The sequence below is a fragment of the Suncus etruscus genome, chromosome 4, assembly GCF_024139225.1.
Source record: "Suncus etruscus isolate mSunEtr1 chromosome 4, mSunEtr1.pri.cur, whole genome shotgun sequence".
Lineage (NCBI taxonomy): Eukaryota > Metazoa > Chordata > Mammalia > Eulipotyphla > Soricidae > Suncus > Suncus etruscus.
The window spans coordinates 57,769,847-57,784,779 of record NC_064851.1 but is presented as its reverse complement, the minus strand read 5'-3'; the positions used below and the strand labels follow the sequence as shown (position 1 = coordinate 57,784,779).

The 14,933-nt window shown below is 40.2% G+C and overlaps 2 protein-coding genes across 2 annotated transcripts in view; one reads left to right on the top strand and one right to left on the bottom strand.

The window, feature by feature from the left end:
* The window catches only part of PM20D2 (peptidase M20 domain containing 2), a 189,671-nt gene that overhangs the window by 126,065 nt on the left and 48,673 nt on the right, over positions 1-14,933 (bottom strand). The window lies entirely within an intron of this gene.
* The window catches only part of LOC126006733 (gamma-aminobutyric acid receptor subunit rho-1-like), a 30,837-nt gene continuing 20,659 nt past the window's right edge, over positions 4,756-14,933 (top strand). The window contains 1 exon segment of the mRNA XM_049772258.1: positions 4,756-4,856. Coding sequence (XP_049628215.1) covers positions 4,756-4,856 — 101 coding nt within the window.

Below are 14,933 nucleotides of genomic sequence, written 5' to 3'. Positions count from 1 at the left end.
TGAGGTATCACACCACAGAGATTGGCACACATCACAAAGAATGAGAACAGTGTTGGCAGGGATGTGGAGAGAAAGGAACTCTTATCCACTGCTGGTGGGAATGCCCTCTAGTTCAACCTTTATGGAAAGCAATATGGAGATTCCTACAATAGTTCAACCTTTATAGAAAGCGATATGGAGATTCCTCCAAAAACTGGGAATCGAGCTCCCATACGATCCAGCTATACCACTCCTATGAATATACCCTAGGAACACAAAAATACAATACAAAAATCCCTTCCTTACAACTTTCTCCTTCCTAAAAGCTCTTCCTTTGATATGTAAAAGTCCACATGAATAACTCTGCCCTGCCCCACCCTGTTGGATTTGGTTCTGGATAATAAATAGAAGTTCTGCCTTGGCATTGAGGCAGAGAGCTGGAGGCAAAAGGCCACAGACTCCATGAACATCCTTTCCTGATTGCTTGGTGCATTGATTCTTTGCTGCTATCTTGCTTCTCTAGATCTGGCTGCCTGGGGTTTAGAAGTACAGTGCTTGGGGCAATCTCACAACTCATGGACTTTTACTTTACAGGAAACAACATAAACTTGGGAAGTGGACCAACGTCTCAAAGTCAGGATAGATTTTGGTTTTTACTCAAAGTACACTAGAACCTACAGAAGTGTATCATCCAGGTTGAAGGATTCCCTCACCCTAGAATCCCGACCCTGTTTTCTAAACTGTTATTTTTTTTTTAATTTCTTCTGACAATTAGTAAAATACAAATTTAAGTTATTCTAGCTCTTCTGATGCTAGGTCCAGAAAGATAGCATGGAGGTAAGGCATTTGCGTTGCATGCAGAAGAACAGTGGTTCGAATCCTGGTGTCCCATATGGTCTCCCAAGCCTACCAGGAGCGATTTCTGAGTGTAGAGCCAAAAGTAACCCCTGCGCGTTGCCGGGTGTGACCCCAAAACAAAACAAAACAACAACAACAAAAAGCCCCACAGCATCAGATGTGGTGATTACCCACCATAAAACTAACAGGATTGACACATTGAACCTCTATCCTTCCAGATGTCACAAAGAATGAGACAGGTGCTGTGACTTGTCCAGAGTGCAGACTAGTTTCAACAACCCTAAATGATACCAGATGGCTCTTGAACACAATTTCTGTTTCCCAAACATAGCTACCTAGCTCCAGACATACAAACCATTGTTTAAGTTGACAAGTACATTAAGGATAGTTAGTAAATACATTAAGAGCAAAGGTTGGGATATTTCCATAGCTGTGGCTATATGATGATACACAATTGGAAATCATCTTAGAGCCGTGGTAATTTCCTATTCTACTTCTGCCTTTGTGCACATTTGTAGCCCTCTGTTTAAACTTTATTTTAATAAATAATAAAAATTTATTTTACCCAAAGAGCTATTCTGACCTTGGGGTTTTTATTAGGGAGAGGATTTCCCACAATCAGGAGAAGATTTATTAGAGTTCAGACAAGAAGCAAAAAACCACCCAAGAAATCTAACCAGAAAATATTTGACCAGATAAAATATTCTGGACTTGCAAACCAGCTCCAGGTGGATGGTTGCCTGAGAGGGAAATGGAAGATACTATGATGTACAGAGCCATACCTACAGAGGCAGCCCCTAGGGTAGGTAGGAGAGATGGGGAAAAGCAGAAGAAGCCAGGGAGGGAACTTAAGTAACACTTTGCAGGTGGGAAGCCCTGTTTGGGCTCAATCCTCAGCACTGGGGAAATTCCTCGCTCCACTCTCCAAATAAACAAAACAAGAAAGACTTTAGAAACAAGGTGGAGAGATTTGCAAGGCTGAGTTCCTGATTCTAATGAGAAGACATGGGCACAAGCTTCCTGATATTATGGGGCAGTTGTCAGGACTCTCATGTCCACCAGTAGGACCTGGTTTGCTATAGGTGACACTGCAAGAACTATCTGTACTCACATGCCTTGCAGATACCTTCAGGAACAGAAAAAGAAAAAAACAGTTTCTGCTTTCTTTGGGCTTACAGACCACCCAGTACCTACTGTGGTCACAGTCTATCATCCTGGGGCCGGAAAAGGAGAAAAATGATGTGGAGAGTTTGGTTCTAATACTGCAAAGCAGGGCAAAGAGAGCTGGGCTTGGACTTGAGGTAAAAATTGATCATTGGTGCAGGGAGAGAAATAGGGGGGTATTTATTAGAAAACTATGATAGAAATTTAGGGAAGAGATATTGAGTCTCAACTGATGGGGTAGCAATGCATTTGGGAAAGGACTCATTTCTTTAAACTGAGACATAGGTGTATGAATAGCTATCTACCTCCTTGATATTCACACAAAGTGAAGATAGAAAATATTAAAATTCTGTGGTATAATTTAGGTTGATTTTTTTTTTTTTTGGTTTTTGGGTCACTCCTGGCAGCGCTCAGGGGCTCTACACTCAGAAATCTTTCCTGGCAGGCTCGGGGGACCATATGGAATGCCGGGATTCAAACCACCATCCTTCTACATGCAAGGCAAATGCCCTACCTCTATGCTATTTCTCTGGTCCCTGATTTATGTTCATATTATAGAAATAACTAATCATGAAGTTTTGGTATCTTCACGTGTGTATTTATTCATAAAATACATAATAGCTTGAGAACTATTTCTTTTTTTTTTTTTTGGTTTTTGGGCCACACCCGGTAATGCTCAGGGGTTACTCTTGGCTATGTGCTCAGAAGTTGCTCCTGTCTTGGGGGACCACATGGGACACCGGGGGATCGAACCGCGGTCCGTCCTAGGCTAGCGCAGGCAAGGCAGGCACCTTACTTTTAGCGCCACCGCCCGGCCCCGAGAACTATTTCTTATTTATGAATAAGAGACTCTGTTAATAAGATGTCTATTTTTCCTTTCTTGATCCATACGTTAAATATAATTCCAGTGAAAATTCCAACTGGACATCTTGTAGATATCAACAATATGATTTTAAAGTTTATATGAAAAGGCAAAAAGACCAAGAATAGACCAACACAAAATTTAAGAAAAGAACAAAGTTGGAAGATTAATAGTACCTAACATTCAGGCTTATTATAAAGGTACAAAAAAAAAAAAAAAGAGTATGGTATTTGTGGAAGAGAGCAAATCAGTGGAGCAAAAGAGAGAGAGCCAAAAATAAACTCTTTGACAAAAGAGCAAAAGCAATTAAATAGAGAAAGTATAGGCTTTTTTTTTTTAAAAAAAAAACAAAGAGTGCTGCAACACCAGTACTAAAAAAATTAGAGACATAGACACTTATTTATAGAGCTAGTATTTATTGATTTCTACCAATTTTTAGGCATCCAACTTGTGAAGGAAAAATAATGTATGGAAAAAATTAAGACCCTGATAGTAACAGTCCAGTGTGGCTTATTGATCCTTGGTACTGCAGCAGTAATGAGGCACTTGTAGAACACCTGACTTGGTGGTTCAAATTATAAGAATTAGACAGTAAAGAAAGTGAACTCTGTCCAGTTGAATTTTCTTCTTCTTTTCTTTTCTTTTTTTTTTTGGTTTTTAGGTCACCCCGGCAGTGCTCAGGGGTTACTCCAGGCTCTATGCTCAGAAATGGCTCCTGGCAGGCCCTGGGGACCATATGGGATGCGGGGATTCGAACCACCGTCCTTCTGCATGCAAGGCAAACACCCTACCTCCAAGCTATCTCTCTGGCCCTGAATCTTGTTAACCTAGATCTTCCATCAGAGATGAAATTCTCAACAGAGACCATAGGCAGAATCTAAACAGTTTATTGTTGCTCTCCATATTAGATCATTTGAATAAATTAGTCTGAATTTTGTGTGGGATTGATGTCAAGTAATGTGTGGGGTGGCTTTGGGCTCTTGGTGGGTTCTAATTGATTAGGGCAGTTTTAGGATCTGTAGGCAGTCTTAGTTTCTCTACCTTCTGGCCAATGCCAATCTGGGATGTCTAGGAGGTATGTGTCCACCCCAGCTACTAACTGCTGAAAAGTCCAGGGCTGATATTTAACATTGTTCCTATTGACCTTGTATCCTCTCTGACCCATCTACATCAGTATGAACTGAACATTATCCAAGCCACGTCAGCCTAGCCTTAAGATAGCAGATTTATCAGTAACTTTTTACTGGCCTGTTCAAACATGAAAAAAATGTAATCACAACACAAATAATACAACTGTTCTTATTTTATAAAACTAAGGAAAACCTCACTCCCAGCTCTCCCATCCTCAGCCAGGTGGGTAGGTTGAAATTCTGCAGATTCAGTCCCAGGCTGTGGAATGAGGGCAGTTAAGTACCCAAATCCAGGAATTTGAAGCAAATAGTAACTGCTGCAAGCTTAAAATAGATCCTGGGAAGAACACACTACCCTAGGAGGGAAATATCTCAGAACCTGCTATTTCACATTTGGCAAATTACTTTGGTCTGTTTTTATTTTTTTCAATTTATGGCATTAGAAAATATAGACTTTTACTAACATTTTCACCACATCTGACAAAGAATGAATTGATTTAGCCCAGTCAAATTATAGTGTGCAATGGACGACATCGTCAGGTCAGAGAATCCCTAACACGTGATGTAGGAGGATTTATAGGTTTAGTGAAAATTGCTTTCTCTCCCCCCCCTCCAGATTACATTCAGAGGGCATTTTTTTCCGCTTCTGAATAAGCATCCATCTAATAAACAGACCAAAAATGCGTTAGAGAGGAAGAATATCTTTCTTCCCTTTTGCTGTTTCTTGAGAAAACTTATCATTTGGAAATCGCTGCCCAGAATATGAAAGTTGGCATTTTCCTGTTGTGCTGGGGGTGGCTTTTGACTACTGAAAGCAGAGTGTCCGTGAAAAGAGAAGTCAATGAGATGTCTAAGAAAGGCCGGTGAGTAAAAAAAAAAAAAAAAGAAAGAAAAGAAAGGCCAGTGGGTGGACTCTTGAGCACTGAGGACTTAGAAAATGAGGGTGCACCAGGGCAATCCTACTGACTTGTATTTAGCTCTCTTTCCCCTCCATTGCTCTTTGTTCTCTTCTGTGTACCTTTACTTATGTTTTCTTTTTAAATGATGCTAGATTAGATACAATACTATTACCACAGAGTCTTAAATTTTATGAAATGTCCTGGCTGATTGAAAGATTATACCAAAAATAAAGTGGTTGTATGTTTTCAAAAAAGTAATTATTTGACATCTGCTTCCTAGATTGAAACAAATTTCCGAGTTCTTACGTGATTTATTGTTACTTCTAATCAGAGAGAATGATTCAGTTCTCATTATTTCTCTCAGATTTGTGAATTTGTTAAAAAATCTTTTAAAAGAAAACAAAGCACCTTTTTTCAAGAACTATTAGACTAATCCAAATGGGTAAAATGGGAGTAGAGGTGGTTGGGTGGTCGTGCAAAGAGGGACTAGCTGCCTGCAGATTGCCAGTATGCCATCAGCTGCTTTACCTGTGTTACCGATTCAAAATGTGGAGTGAACTACTTAGAGGCTACTCATTGAGAAATGGTTTGATAAGAGAAAAACTGATTATTCAGGGGCTAACAACCAAAGAAGAGGGCAGACTCATGTCCTCCCAAACCATTTTCCTCTCCGGTTGAGGTTAATACAAGGCTAGCTGGGAAAGTAGGTGCAAGAAATGTCTGGTTATGATAAAAAATAGGAAAAAGGCCTGATTTGTCTCAGGCTATCCGAACTGATGTGAATGGTGAATGGTCCTTGTCGTATGTGTGTATTCCTCCTTCTCCAGGGTCTATGAGATAATCTTGAAGAATTCCTCCAGAGAGAGAGAGAGAGAGAGAGAGAGAGAGAGAGAGAGAGAGAGAGAGAGAGAGAGAGAGAGAGAGAGAGAGAGAGAGAGAGAGAGAGAGAGAGAGAGAGAGAGAGAGAGAGAGAGAGAGAGAGAGAGAGAGAGAGAGGAGTTCAGGGACATGGTAAACTCAGGAGTGTTCGTCTCTGCTTCATCTGTGCTTCCTCACCTCTAGGACTGATCGAATTATCAAACATACAAAATGTGAGAATGTATCTAAGGGTTGAGGGACAGGCCAGAGTGGAAGGAGAGGTTGTCAGAAGCAGCTTTGTGAGGATGAAGATGGAGACTCTTATACTCTCACTCGCTTGCAGATGCACCAGTCCTCACATTAGAAGGCTCATGTTACTGGGTTGGGCACTCTCCTCACCAGGCAGCTCTAATGGCTATAATGGGAATGTGTGTGTTTGCACATTTGCTTGTCTGACACACATCAATAAGAAGAATGTTTACACATGTATTTATACAGCTTTGTCTGCAAAGAGAAAGTAGAGGCAGGAAGAGCCTTCTCTACTCTCAATTTCAAATTGAATTTTAACTTTTTGAAATATTAGATGTAAAGTGAGTAGAGAACAGAAATATCCATGATTCAGAAAGGACTCTTTCTAGTGGGGGTTTATCGTCTACACGCATAATTATGTACCGTCTGCCCCCAACCTAGAGAACATTTTCTGCCTGAGTTCAAGTTACAGTTCACAGTGCATATTTCAAGCTACTGTTAGCAGCTTCACAAAGGAGCGTCTGGACTAGGCCAGGCTTTGGTTAACCCTGGGCACTCTGAGAGTTGACTGTCCACAGAACATCTGTACTATTAATGTCAGAGGTAGACATTTGGGAATACAGTAAAGTTTGTGACTCAGTGAAGCCATAGAAATAATTTAAATCAAATATACTTAGAAATTAAAGACAGGGGCCAGAGCAATAGCACAGCAGTAAGGCATTTGCCTTGCACACAACCAAAACTGGATGGATAGTAGTTCGAATCCCATATAGTCCCCCAAGCCTTCCGGGGGCAATTTCTGAGCACAGTGCTAGGAGTAACCCCTGGCAGGAGTAACACTGCAGCTGGGTGTAGTCCTCCCCCGCCAAGCAAGAAATTAAAGGCAACAGTAACAAATCTCATCTGTCTCTTCAGAATCCAAAACTTCTGTCTCTTCCAAGCCAAAATTTGGTGACCAATTAATAAATAGCAGTGATGAAAAGAAGTTCCAGAGAATAAAATAGATCTTTTGAAAAAAAACTTTTTTTGTTTTTGTTTTTTGTTTTGGTTTTTGGCCACACCCGGGCGTGCTCAGGGGTTACTCCTGGCTCTGTGCTCAGAAATAGCTCCTGGCAGGCACTGGGGACCATATGGGACGCCGGGATTCAAACCAACCACCTTGGGTCCTGGATCGGCTGCTTGCAAGGCAAACGCGGCTATGCTATCTCTCGGCCCGATCTTTTGAAATTTTACTTAAATAAACTTTCTTTTTTTTCTTTTCTTTTTTTTTTTTTTTTGAAAGGGGGGGGGCTTGTCCTGGATTTGAATTAAATAAACTTTCATTGGGGCTGGAGCAATAGCACAGTGTTAAGGTGTTTGCCTTGCATGCAACCAACATAGGACAAATGGCGGTTCGAATCCCGGCATCTCATATGGTTCCCTAAACCTGCAAGGGGTGATTTCTGAGCACAGAGCCAGGAGTAACCCCTGAGCGAAGCCAGGTGTGACCCCCATAAAAAACTTTCATTTTATAAAAGTGGGGAGGCAGCTTAAAGATTAGTATATATGGTTTGCATCTCTACCTGATTTATTTCAATAAGTATCATACTCTCTAATAGTCTCAAACTCGCAGCCAGCGGGCCACAAACGACCCTCCGTACAATATTTTGTGGCCCTGCCCTAGAGGAATCTTTTTTTGTTTTGTTTTGTTTTAGTTGTTTGGGTCACACCCCCCAATGTTCAAGGCTTACTACGGACTTTGCTCTCAAGGATCACCCCGACTTTGCCTCCTGCGGCCCCCAAGTAAATTGAGTTTGAAACCTAGACCCCGGGGCCGGAGAGATAGCATGGAGGTAAGGCGTTTGCCTTTCATGCAGAAGGTCCGTGGTTCGAATCCCGGTATCCCATATGGTCCCCCATGCCTGCCAGAAGTGATTTCTGAGCATAGAGCCAGGAGTAACCCCTGAGCACTGCCTGGTGTGACCCCAAAAAAAACCAAAAAAAAAAAAAAAAAAAGAAACCTAGACCCCGGGTCTAGGTCATTGGCCCTGTATTCTTCCTTTTCCTTTTCTTTTTCTTTTTTTTAATGTCATTTTATTGAAACCATTGTGATTTTCATACTTGGATTCAGACATATGAATTAGGGCCAATCCATCACCAATGTTGACCTCTCTCCATCAATGTTTCCAAACAACCACCCTTTGTCTCCCAAGCCTGCCAGTATAACAGGCCCATTTTAAGACTAGATTGTTAGCGTTTGGGTCTTTTATTCCATTGTTGCTGACTTTGGCTTATATATTTAATTCTGTCCCTCTTTTTTATCTTTATCAATGGACCTGACTGAGACTGCTTGGCCCCGATCAAGATCCCTAATCCCCATCATTTGATATTTGTGTTTCTTCTTCTCCACTCCATTTCTTTCCTACTCCTCACTATATACTCTGGGGCCAAATGTGTTCATTACAACTCTCATTTATATCATTGCATTTCTTTATGGAATTATTCTAAATGCCACACAAAAGTGATATCATTCTGTATTTATCCTTCTTTTGGCTTACTTCATTTAATATAATATTTTCAGTTCCATCCATGTTGTGACTAATTGCATGACTTAATCATTTCTTTCAGCTATGTAGTATTCCATAGTATACATGTACCACATCTTCATGATCCACTCATCTGTTTTTTTTTTTTTTTCACTCATCTGTTGTTGGATATCTAGGTTGATTCCAAGTCTTAGCTATTGTACTGAGTGCTGCAATGAATAGCAGTATGTAGACATCTTTTTGAATGAATGTTTTTCTGTCCTGGGAATAGTAAAACTCAAGAGAGGGATGACTGGGTCATATAGCAGCTCAATTTTGAGTTTTCTGAGAACCCTCCATACTAGTGTCCACAGAGATTGGACCAGGCAGCATTCCCAGCACCAGTAGATGATAATTCCTTTCTCACTGCATCCCTGCCAACAGAGATTGTTTCCAGTATTTTGTTATGTACCATCCTTACTGGTGTAAGATATCTCATTGTTGTCTTGATTTGGATAATGAGCATTTTTTTCATGTGTCTGTTGACCATCTGTTGGTCTTCAGAGAGGTGTCTCTTCATTTCCTTTCCCCATTTTTGATGGAGTTTTTAATGTTTGAGAAGTTAACTTTTTTTTTTTTTTTTTTTTTTTGGTTTTTGGGTCACACCCGGTGGTGCTCAGGGGTTACTCCTGGCTGTCTGCTCAGAAATAGCTCCTGGCAGGCACGGGGGACCATATGGGACACCGGGATTCGAACCAACCACCTTTGGTCCTGGATCAGCTGCTTGCAAGGCAAACGCCGCTGTGCTATCTCTCCAGGCCCGAGAAGTTAACTTTTTGAGTACTTTGTATATCCTAGATATCAAACCATCATCTGATGCATTGAATGCAAAATTTTCCTTCCATTCTGTTAGTAGTCTTTTAATTTTAGCCCATGGTTTGTTTTGTTTTTTTTTTTTTTTTTTTTTTTTTGCCATAAAGAAACCTATTAGTTTAGGGTTTTTTTTTTTTTGTTTTTTTTTTGTGTTTTTTTTTTTTTGTTTGTTTTTTTTGGTCAACCCCACAGTGATGCTCAGGGGTCACTATTCCTGGCTTTGTGCTCAGAAATCGCCCCTTGCTGGTTGGGGGATCATACGGGATACTGGAATTTGAACCAGGGTCTGCCCTGGGTCAGCTGTGTGAGAGGAAAATGCCCTGCCGCTGTGCTATTGCTCTGACCCCGAAACTTTTTAGTTTTAATATAGTCCCATTTATTCAAATTTGATGCTGTAGCCCTTGCCATTGGCATTTTTTCATCACAGACTTCTTTGAGATCTAAGTCTTGGAATGTTCTGCCTATGTTTTCCTCAATGAACTTTATGGATTTGGATCTAATATTAAGGTTTTTAATCTACTTTGAATTGATTTATATGTAAGGTGTAATAAGGATCGATCTTTAATTTCCTATAAGTGGTTATTCAATTGTTCCAATACCATTTGTTTAAGAGATCATCTTTATTCTATTTCAAGTTCTTGGCTCCTTTATTAATGATTACTTGACCATATACATGGGATTTGTCACTGGATATTCTATTCTGACCCTTTGTTCTGAAACTCTGCCTTTGTTCTAATGTATTGCTGTTTTGATCACTATGGCTCTGTTGTATAGCTTCAAGTAAGGTAATGAGATGCCTCCAAGATTTTTTTTAAAGCTGAACAAAACTTTAATCATTCTGCCAACAGCCCCCCAACTTTTTATATCACACAATGAGAATGGTTATTCTATGTCTATCCCTCTCTCTTTTATTCACCTATGCATAAACAATTTCATTTTTCCTAACAGCTGCATAGCATTCCATTGTGCAGACTATCAGTTTCTTTACTAACTCATTTGCTCTTAGGTACTTGGGTTGTTTCCATATCCTGGCTATTGTGAATAGTGCTTCAATGAAACAGCAATGTAGAGGGCTTATATGTATTTTTTTGGTTTATTTGTTTGTTTTTTTGCTCCTAGGATATACTCCTAAGAGAGGTATTTTGGATAAGATGGATGACATGGAAGCTCAATTTCTAGGGTTTTTTGTTTGTTTGTTTTGGGGCCACATCAAGTGGTGCTCAGGAGTTACTCCTGGCTCTGCACTCAGAATTTGCTCCAGGCAGGCTTGGAAGACAATATGAGATGCTGGGGATTGAACCTGGTTTCCTACTTAGTTATCTGCATGCAAGGCAAACCACCCCACCACTGTTCTATCACTCTAGCCCCAATTTCTGTTTTTTTGTTTGTTTGCTTTTTGTTTTTGGGTCACACCCAGAAGTGCTCAGGGGTTACTCCTGGCAGGCTCAGGAGACCATATGGGATGCCAGGATTCAAACCTCCATCCCTCTGCATGCAAGGCAAACGCCTTACCTCCATGCTATCTCTCCGTGCCCAATTTCTAGTTTTTCTTTGTTTTTTTTTTTTTGTTTGTTTGTTTTTGTTTTTTTTGTGTTTTTTTTTTGGTTTTTGGGCCACACCCAGCGGTGCTCAGGGGTTACTCCTGGCTATCTGCTCAGAAATAGCTCCTGGCAGGCACGAGGGACGATATGGGATGCCGGGATTCGAACCAATCACCTTAGGTCCTGGATTGACTGCTTGCAAGGCAAACACCGCTGTGCTATCTCTCCGGCCCGCAATTTCTAGTTTTTTTTAAGGAATATCCATATTGTTTTCCAAAAAGGCTTTCTTCAGGGCTGGGGAGATAGCATGGAGATAAGGCATTTGCCTTGCATGCAGAAGGACAGTGGTTCGAATTCCAGCAACCCATATGGTCCCCTAAGCCTGCCAGGAGCAATTTCTGAGCATAGAGCCAGGAGTAACCCCTGAGCGCTGCCGGGTGTGACCCATGTTAGGAAGATGGATGGAGAGGAGATGGCTGAGGGATAAGGTACTATGCAGGGCTGAAGAGGGATCCAGCGTAAATGGTTATGATAGGCCACACATGTTGGCCAGGGCCTGAATAAAGATGATGTATCCTGAAGCCTGCCTGTGAGTTTTCTACCCACTGCTATCCTAAAGCTGCAGCCCCTGTGTCTGGGGGAGGTGCATACACATGGCCTGTGCTGGAGGAGAAAGGCCCCTCCACCATCCATCACCATCCACCACCATCCAAGCCCATCCAAAGGGCTTTTATGCAACACAGCACCACTTGTTGAAGAGGTTTTCCTTGCTCCACTTGGCATTTCTTACCTCTTTATCAAGATTAATTGCTCACACCTGAGGGTCAGTCTCAAAATATTCAAGACTATTCTATTTATCTAAGGGTCTCTATTCCAGTACTCTGCTGTTATAATGACTACTTCTTTCAGAGCAGTTTAAAGTTGGGGAAAGTGATGCCTCTCATCTTCTTTTCCTAAGGATTACATTAGCTATTCATGGAGGCTTATTGTTCAATATGAATTTCAGGAATATTTAATATATTTCTTTAAAAGATGTCATGGGCGGTGGCACAAGCGGTAGGGCATTTGCCTTGCACATGACTAACCTAGGATGGACCACAGTTGGATCCCCCAGTGTCCCATATGGTTCCCCAAACCAGGAGTGGTTTCTGAGCACATAGCAAGGAGTAACCCCTGATTGTCACTGGGTGTGGCCCAAAAAAGGCAAAACAAAAACAAAAAAGTCAAGGGTATCTTTATAGGGATTGCATTAAATCTATATAATGATTGGTAAGTATTGCCATTTTAATGATATTAATACAATCTATGAGCAGAGTATGTGTTCCCATATCCTTGTGTCCTCTTTTAGTTCTTGAAACAGTGTTTTGTAGTTTACTTTGTACAAGTCTTTTACATCTTATTTATTTATTTATTTATTATTTTTTGGGTTTTGGGCCACACCTGGCGGTGCTCAGGGGTTACTCCTGGCTATCTGCTCAGAAATAGCTCCTGGCAGGCTCGGGGTACCATATGGGATGCCGGGATTCAAACCAACCACTTCAGGTCCTGGATCGGCTGCTTGCAAGGCAAACACTGCTGTGCTATCTCTCCGGCCCCTCTTTCACAACTTTTAATATATTTTTATTCTCTTTCATTTTTTATATATACAATATACACAGATTTTTGCACACTGATTTCATAGCCTTCCACTTTTCTATACAAATATGTTGTTTCTAGAAGCTTTTTGTAGAGTATTTTTATGATTTTCTAAATATATTATCATATTATCTGCAAGTAGATAGAGCTTGACTTCTTCCTTTACTATCTGGATGCCCTTGATAACCTTTTTCTTGCATAATTTCTATGGCAAGAGTTCCAATACTATACTGAGTAGAAGTGGTGAGTGTGGGAATCTTGTCTGTGTCAGACCTTGGAGGAAAGATTTTTAGTTTTTCCCCATTGTAATCATTTTTCCCTATTATTATGTTTGCCATGGGTTTTTGAACACAAATTTGTAACTAAGAATTGACTTAAAAGTGACCAGAACAGCCACTAGAAAATATTATTGTTCAGCTGTGAATTGTAGTAAATGGCTTATTGAGAAAGGTTCCTTACATTTCCATCTTATTGAGTTTATATCACAAATGTGTGCTGGACCTTGTCAAATGATTTCTCTGCATTAATATATTTGATCACATGATTTATATATATATATTTGGTTTTGGGTCACATCCTGCAGCGCTCAGTTACTCCTGGCTATACATTCAGAAATCGCTCCTGGCAGGCTTGGGGGATGCCGGGATTCGAACCACAAACCTTCTGCATTCAAGGCAAACGCCTTACCTCCATGCTATCTCTCCGGCTCTTGATTTATATCTTTTATTGACAAGATGCATTATACTGATTGACTTGTATGTTAAATCATTCTTGCATCTCAGATGAATCCTTCATCATCATGGTGTATGAACTTCTTGGTGACTTGTTGGATTCTATTTGCTAGAATTTTGTTGAGGGTCTTGCATCTGTGTTCATCAAGTATATTGGCCTGTAGTTCTCTTTTTTTGTGGCAGCTCTGTTTTTGGTATCAGAGTAATGTTAACTTTATAGAAACTGTTTGGCACTGTTGTTTTTTCTACAATTTCCTGGAAAACCCTGAAAACTATTGGCAGTATGTCCTCCTTAAAGGTTTGAAAGAATTCACTAGTGAATTCACCTTGACCTTGGCTTTTGTTTTGGGGAAGCCTTTAGATTATCATTTTAATTTTCTCAATAGTGATAGGGCTATTCAGGCATTTTACAACATCTTAGTTCAAACTTGGGTGGTTATAGAAGTTCAAGAATTTATCCTTTTCTTCCAGGTTCTCTAGTTTTGTGACATAAAGGTTCTCAAAATATTCTCTGATTATCCTTTGAATTTCTGCAATATCTGTTGTCTTTCATTTATGATTGGGTTATTAAGGTTCTCTTTCTTTGTGACACTTGCTAATAGTTTATTAATCTTGTTTAATTTTAATTTTTTTTTTTTGGTTTTTGGGTCACACCTGGCAGTGCTCAGAGTTTACTCCTGGCTCTATGCTCAGAAATCACTTTTAGCAGGCTCAGGGGACCATATGGGATGCCAGGATTCAAACTGCCATCCTTCTGCATGCAAGGCAAACGCCCTACCTCCATGCTATCTCTCCGGCCCCAATCTTGTTTATTTTTTCAGTGAAAAAAAAAAGAAACTATTGATTTAATCGAGCATTTGGATTGTTTTTGGTTATCCAGTTCATTAATTTCTGCTCTAACTTGTATTATTTCCTTCCTCCTGTCCAGTTTTGGCTCATTTTGTTGGTTGTTTTCCTATTTATTTCCTAGCCATTAAATTTTTTATATATTGGTCATTTCTTCCTTCCTGAAGAATGCTTATAGAGCTATTATGTTTCCTCTTAATGCCACCTTTGCAGTGTTCCTCAAATTCTGATAGTTCATGACTTCATTCTCATTTGCATCCTGGAATGTTTTGATTTTCTCTCTGACCCACTTGTTGTTCAGTAGTGAGCTGTTTAATTGCCCAGTTAAAGTTTATAATTCATTTCTATTTTCAGTGCATCGTGCTCGGAGAAGATAGTTGATACAACTTTCATCCTTTTAATTTTATAAAGATACGTTTTTTGGCCCAGAATATGGTCTATCTTGGAGAAATATTCCATGTGCATTGGAGAAGTGTATTCAGCTTTTTGGGAATAAAAGCCTTAAATATATCTACTTTTTTTCCATTTCTTCCATCAAAGCCAATGTATCATGGTTGAGTTATAGCGTGGTTGATCTATCAAGAGTTGGCAGAGTGGTGTTGAAGTCTCCAACAACTACTTTGTTGATATTGGTGTCTTTCTTCAAGTCTATTAGCAGTTGTTTTTAAGTATTTTGCTGGCCTGTCATTGGGTGCATATATATTTAAGAGTGTGGTGTCTTCAAGTGTACATATCCCTTGATGGTCACGAAATGACCTTCTCTGTCTCATGTCTATGTCATCACCCCAGCCTTTTTAAGGGAGT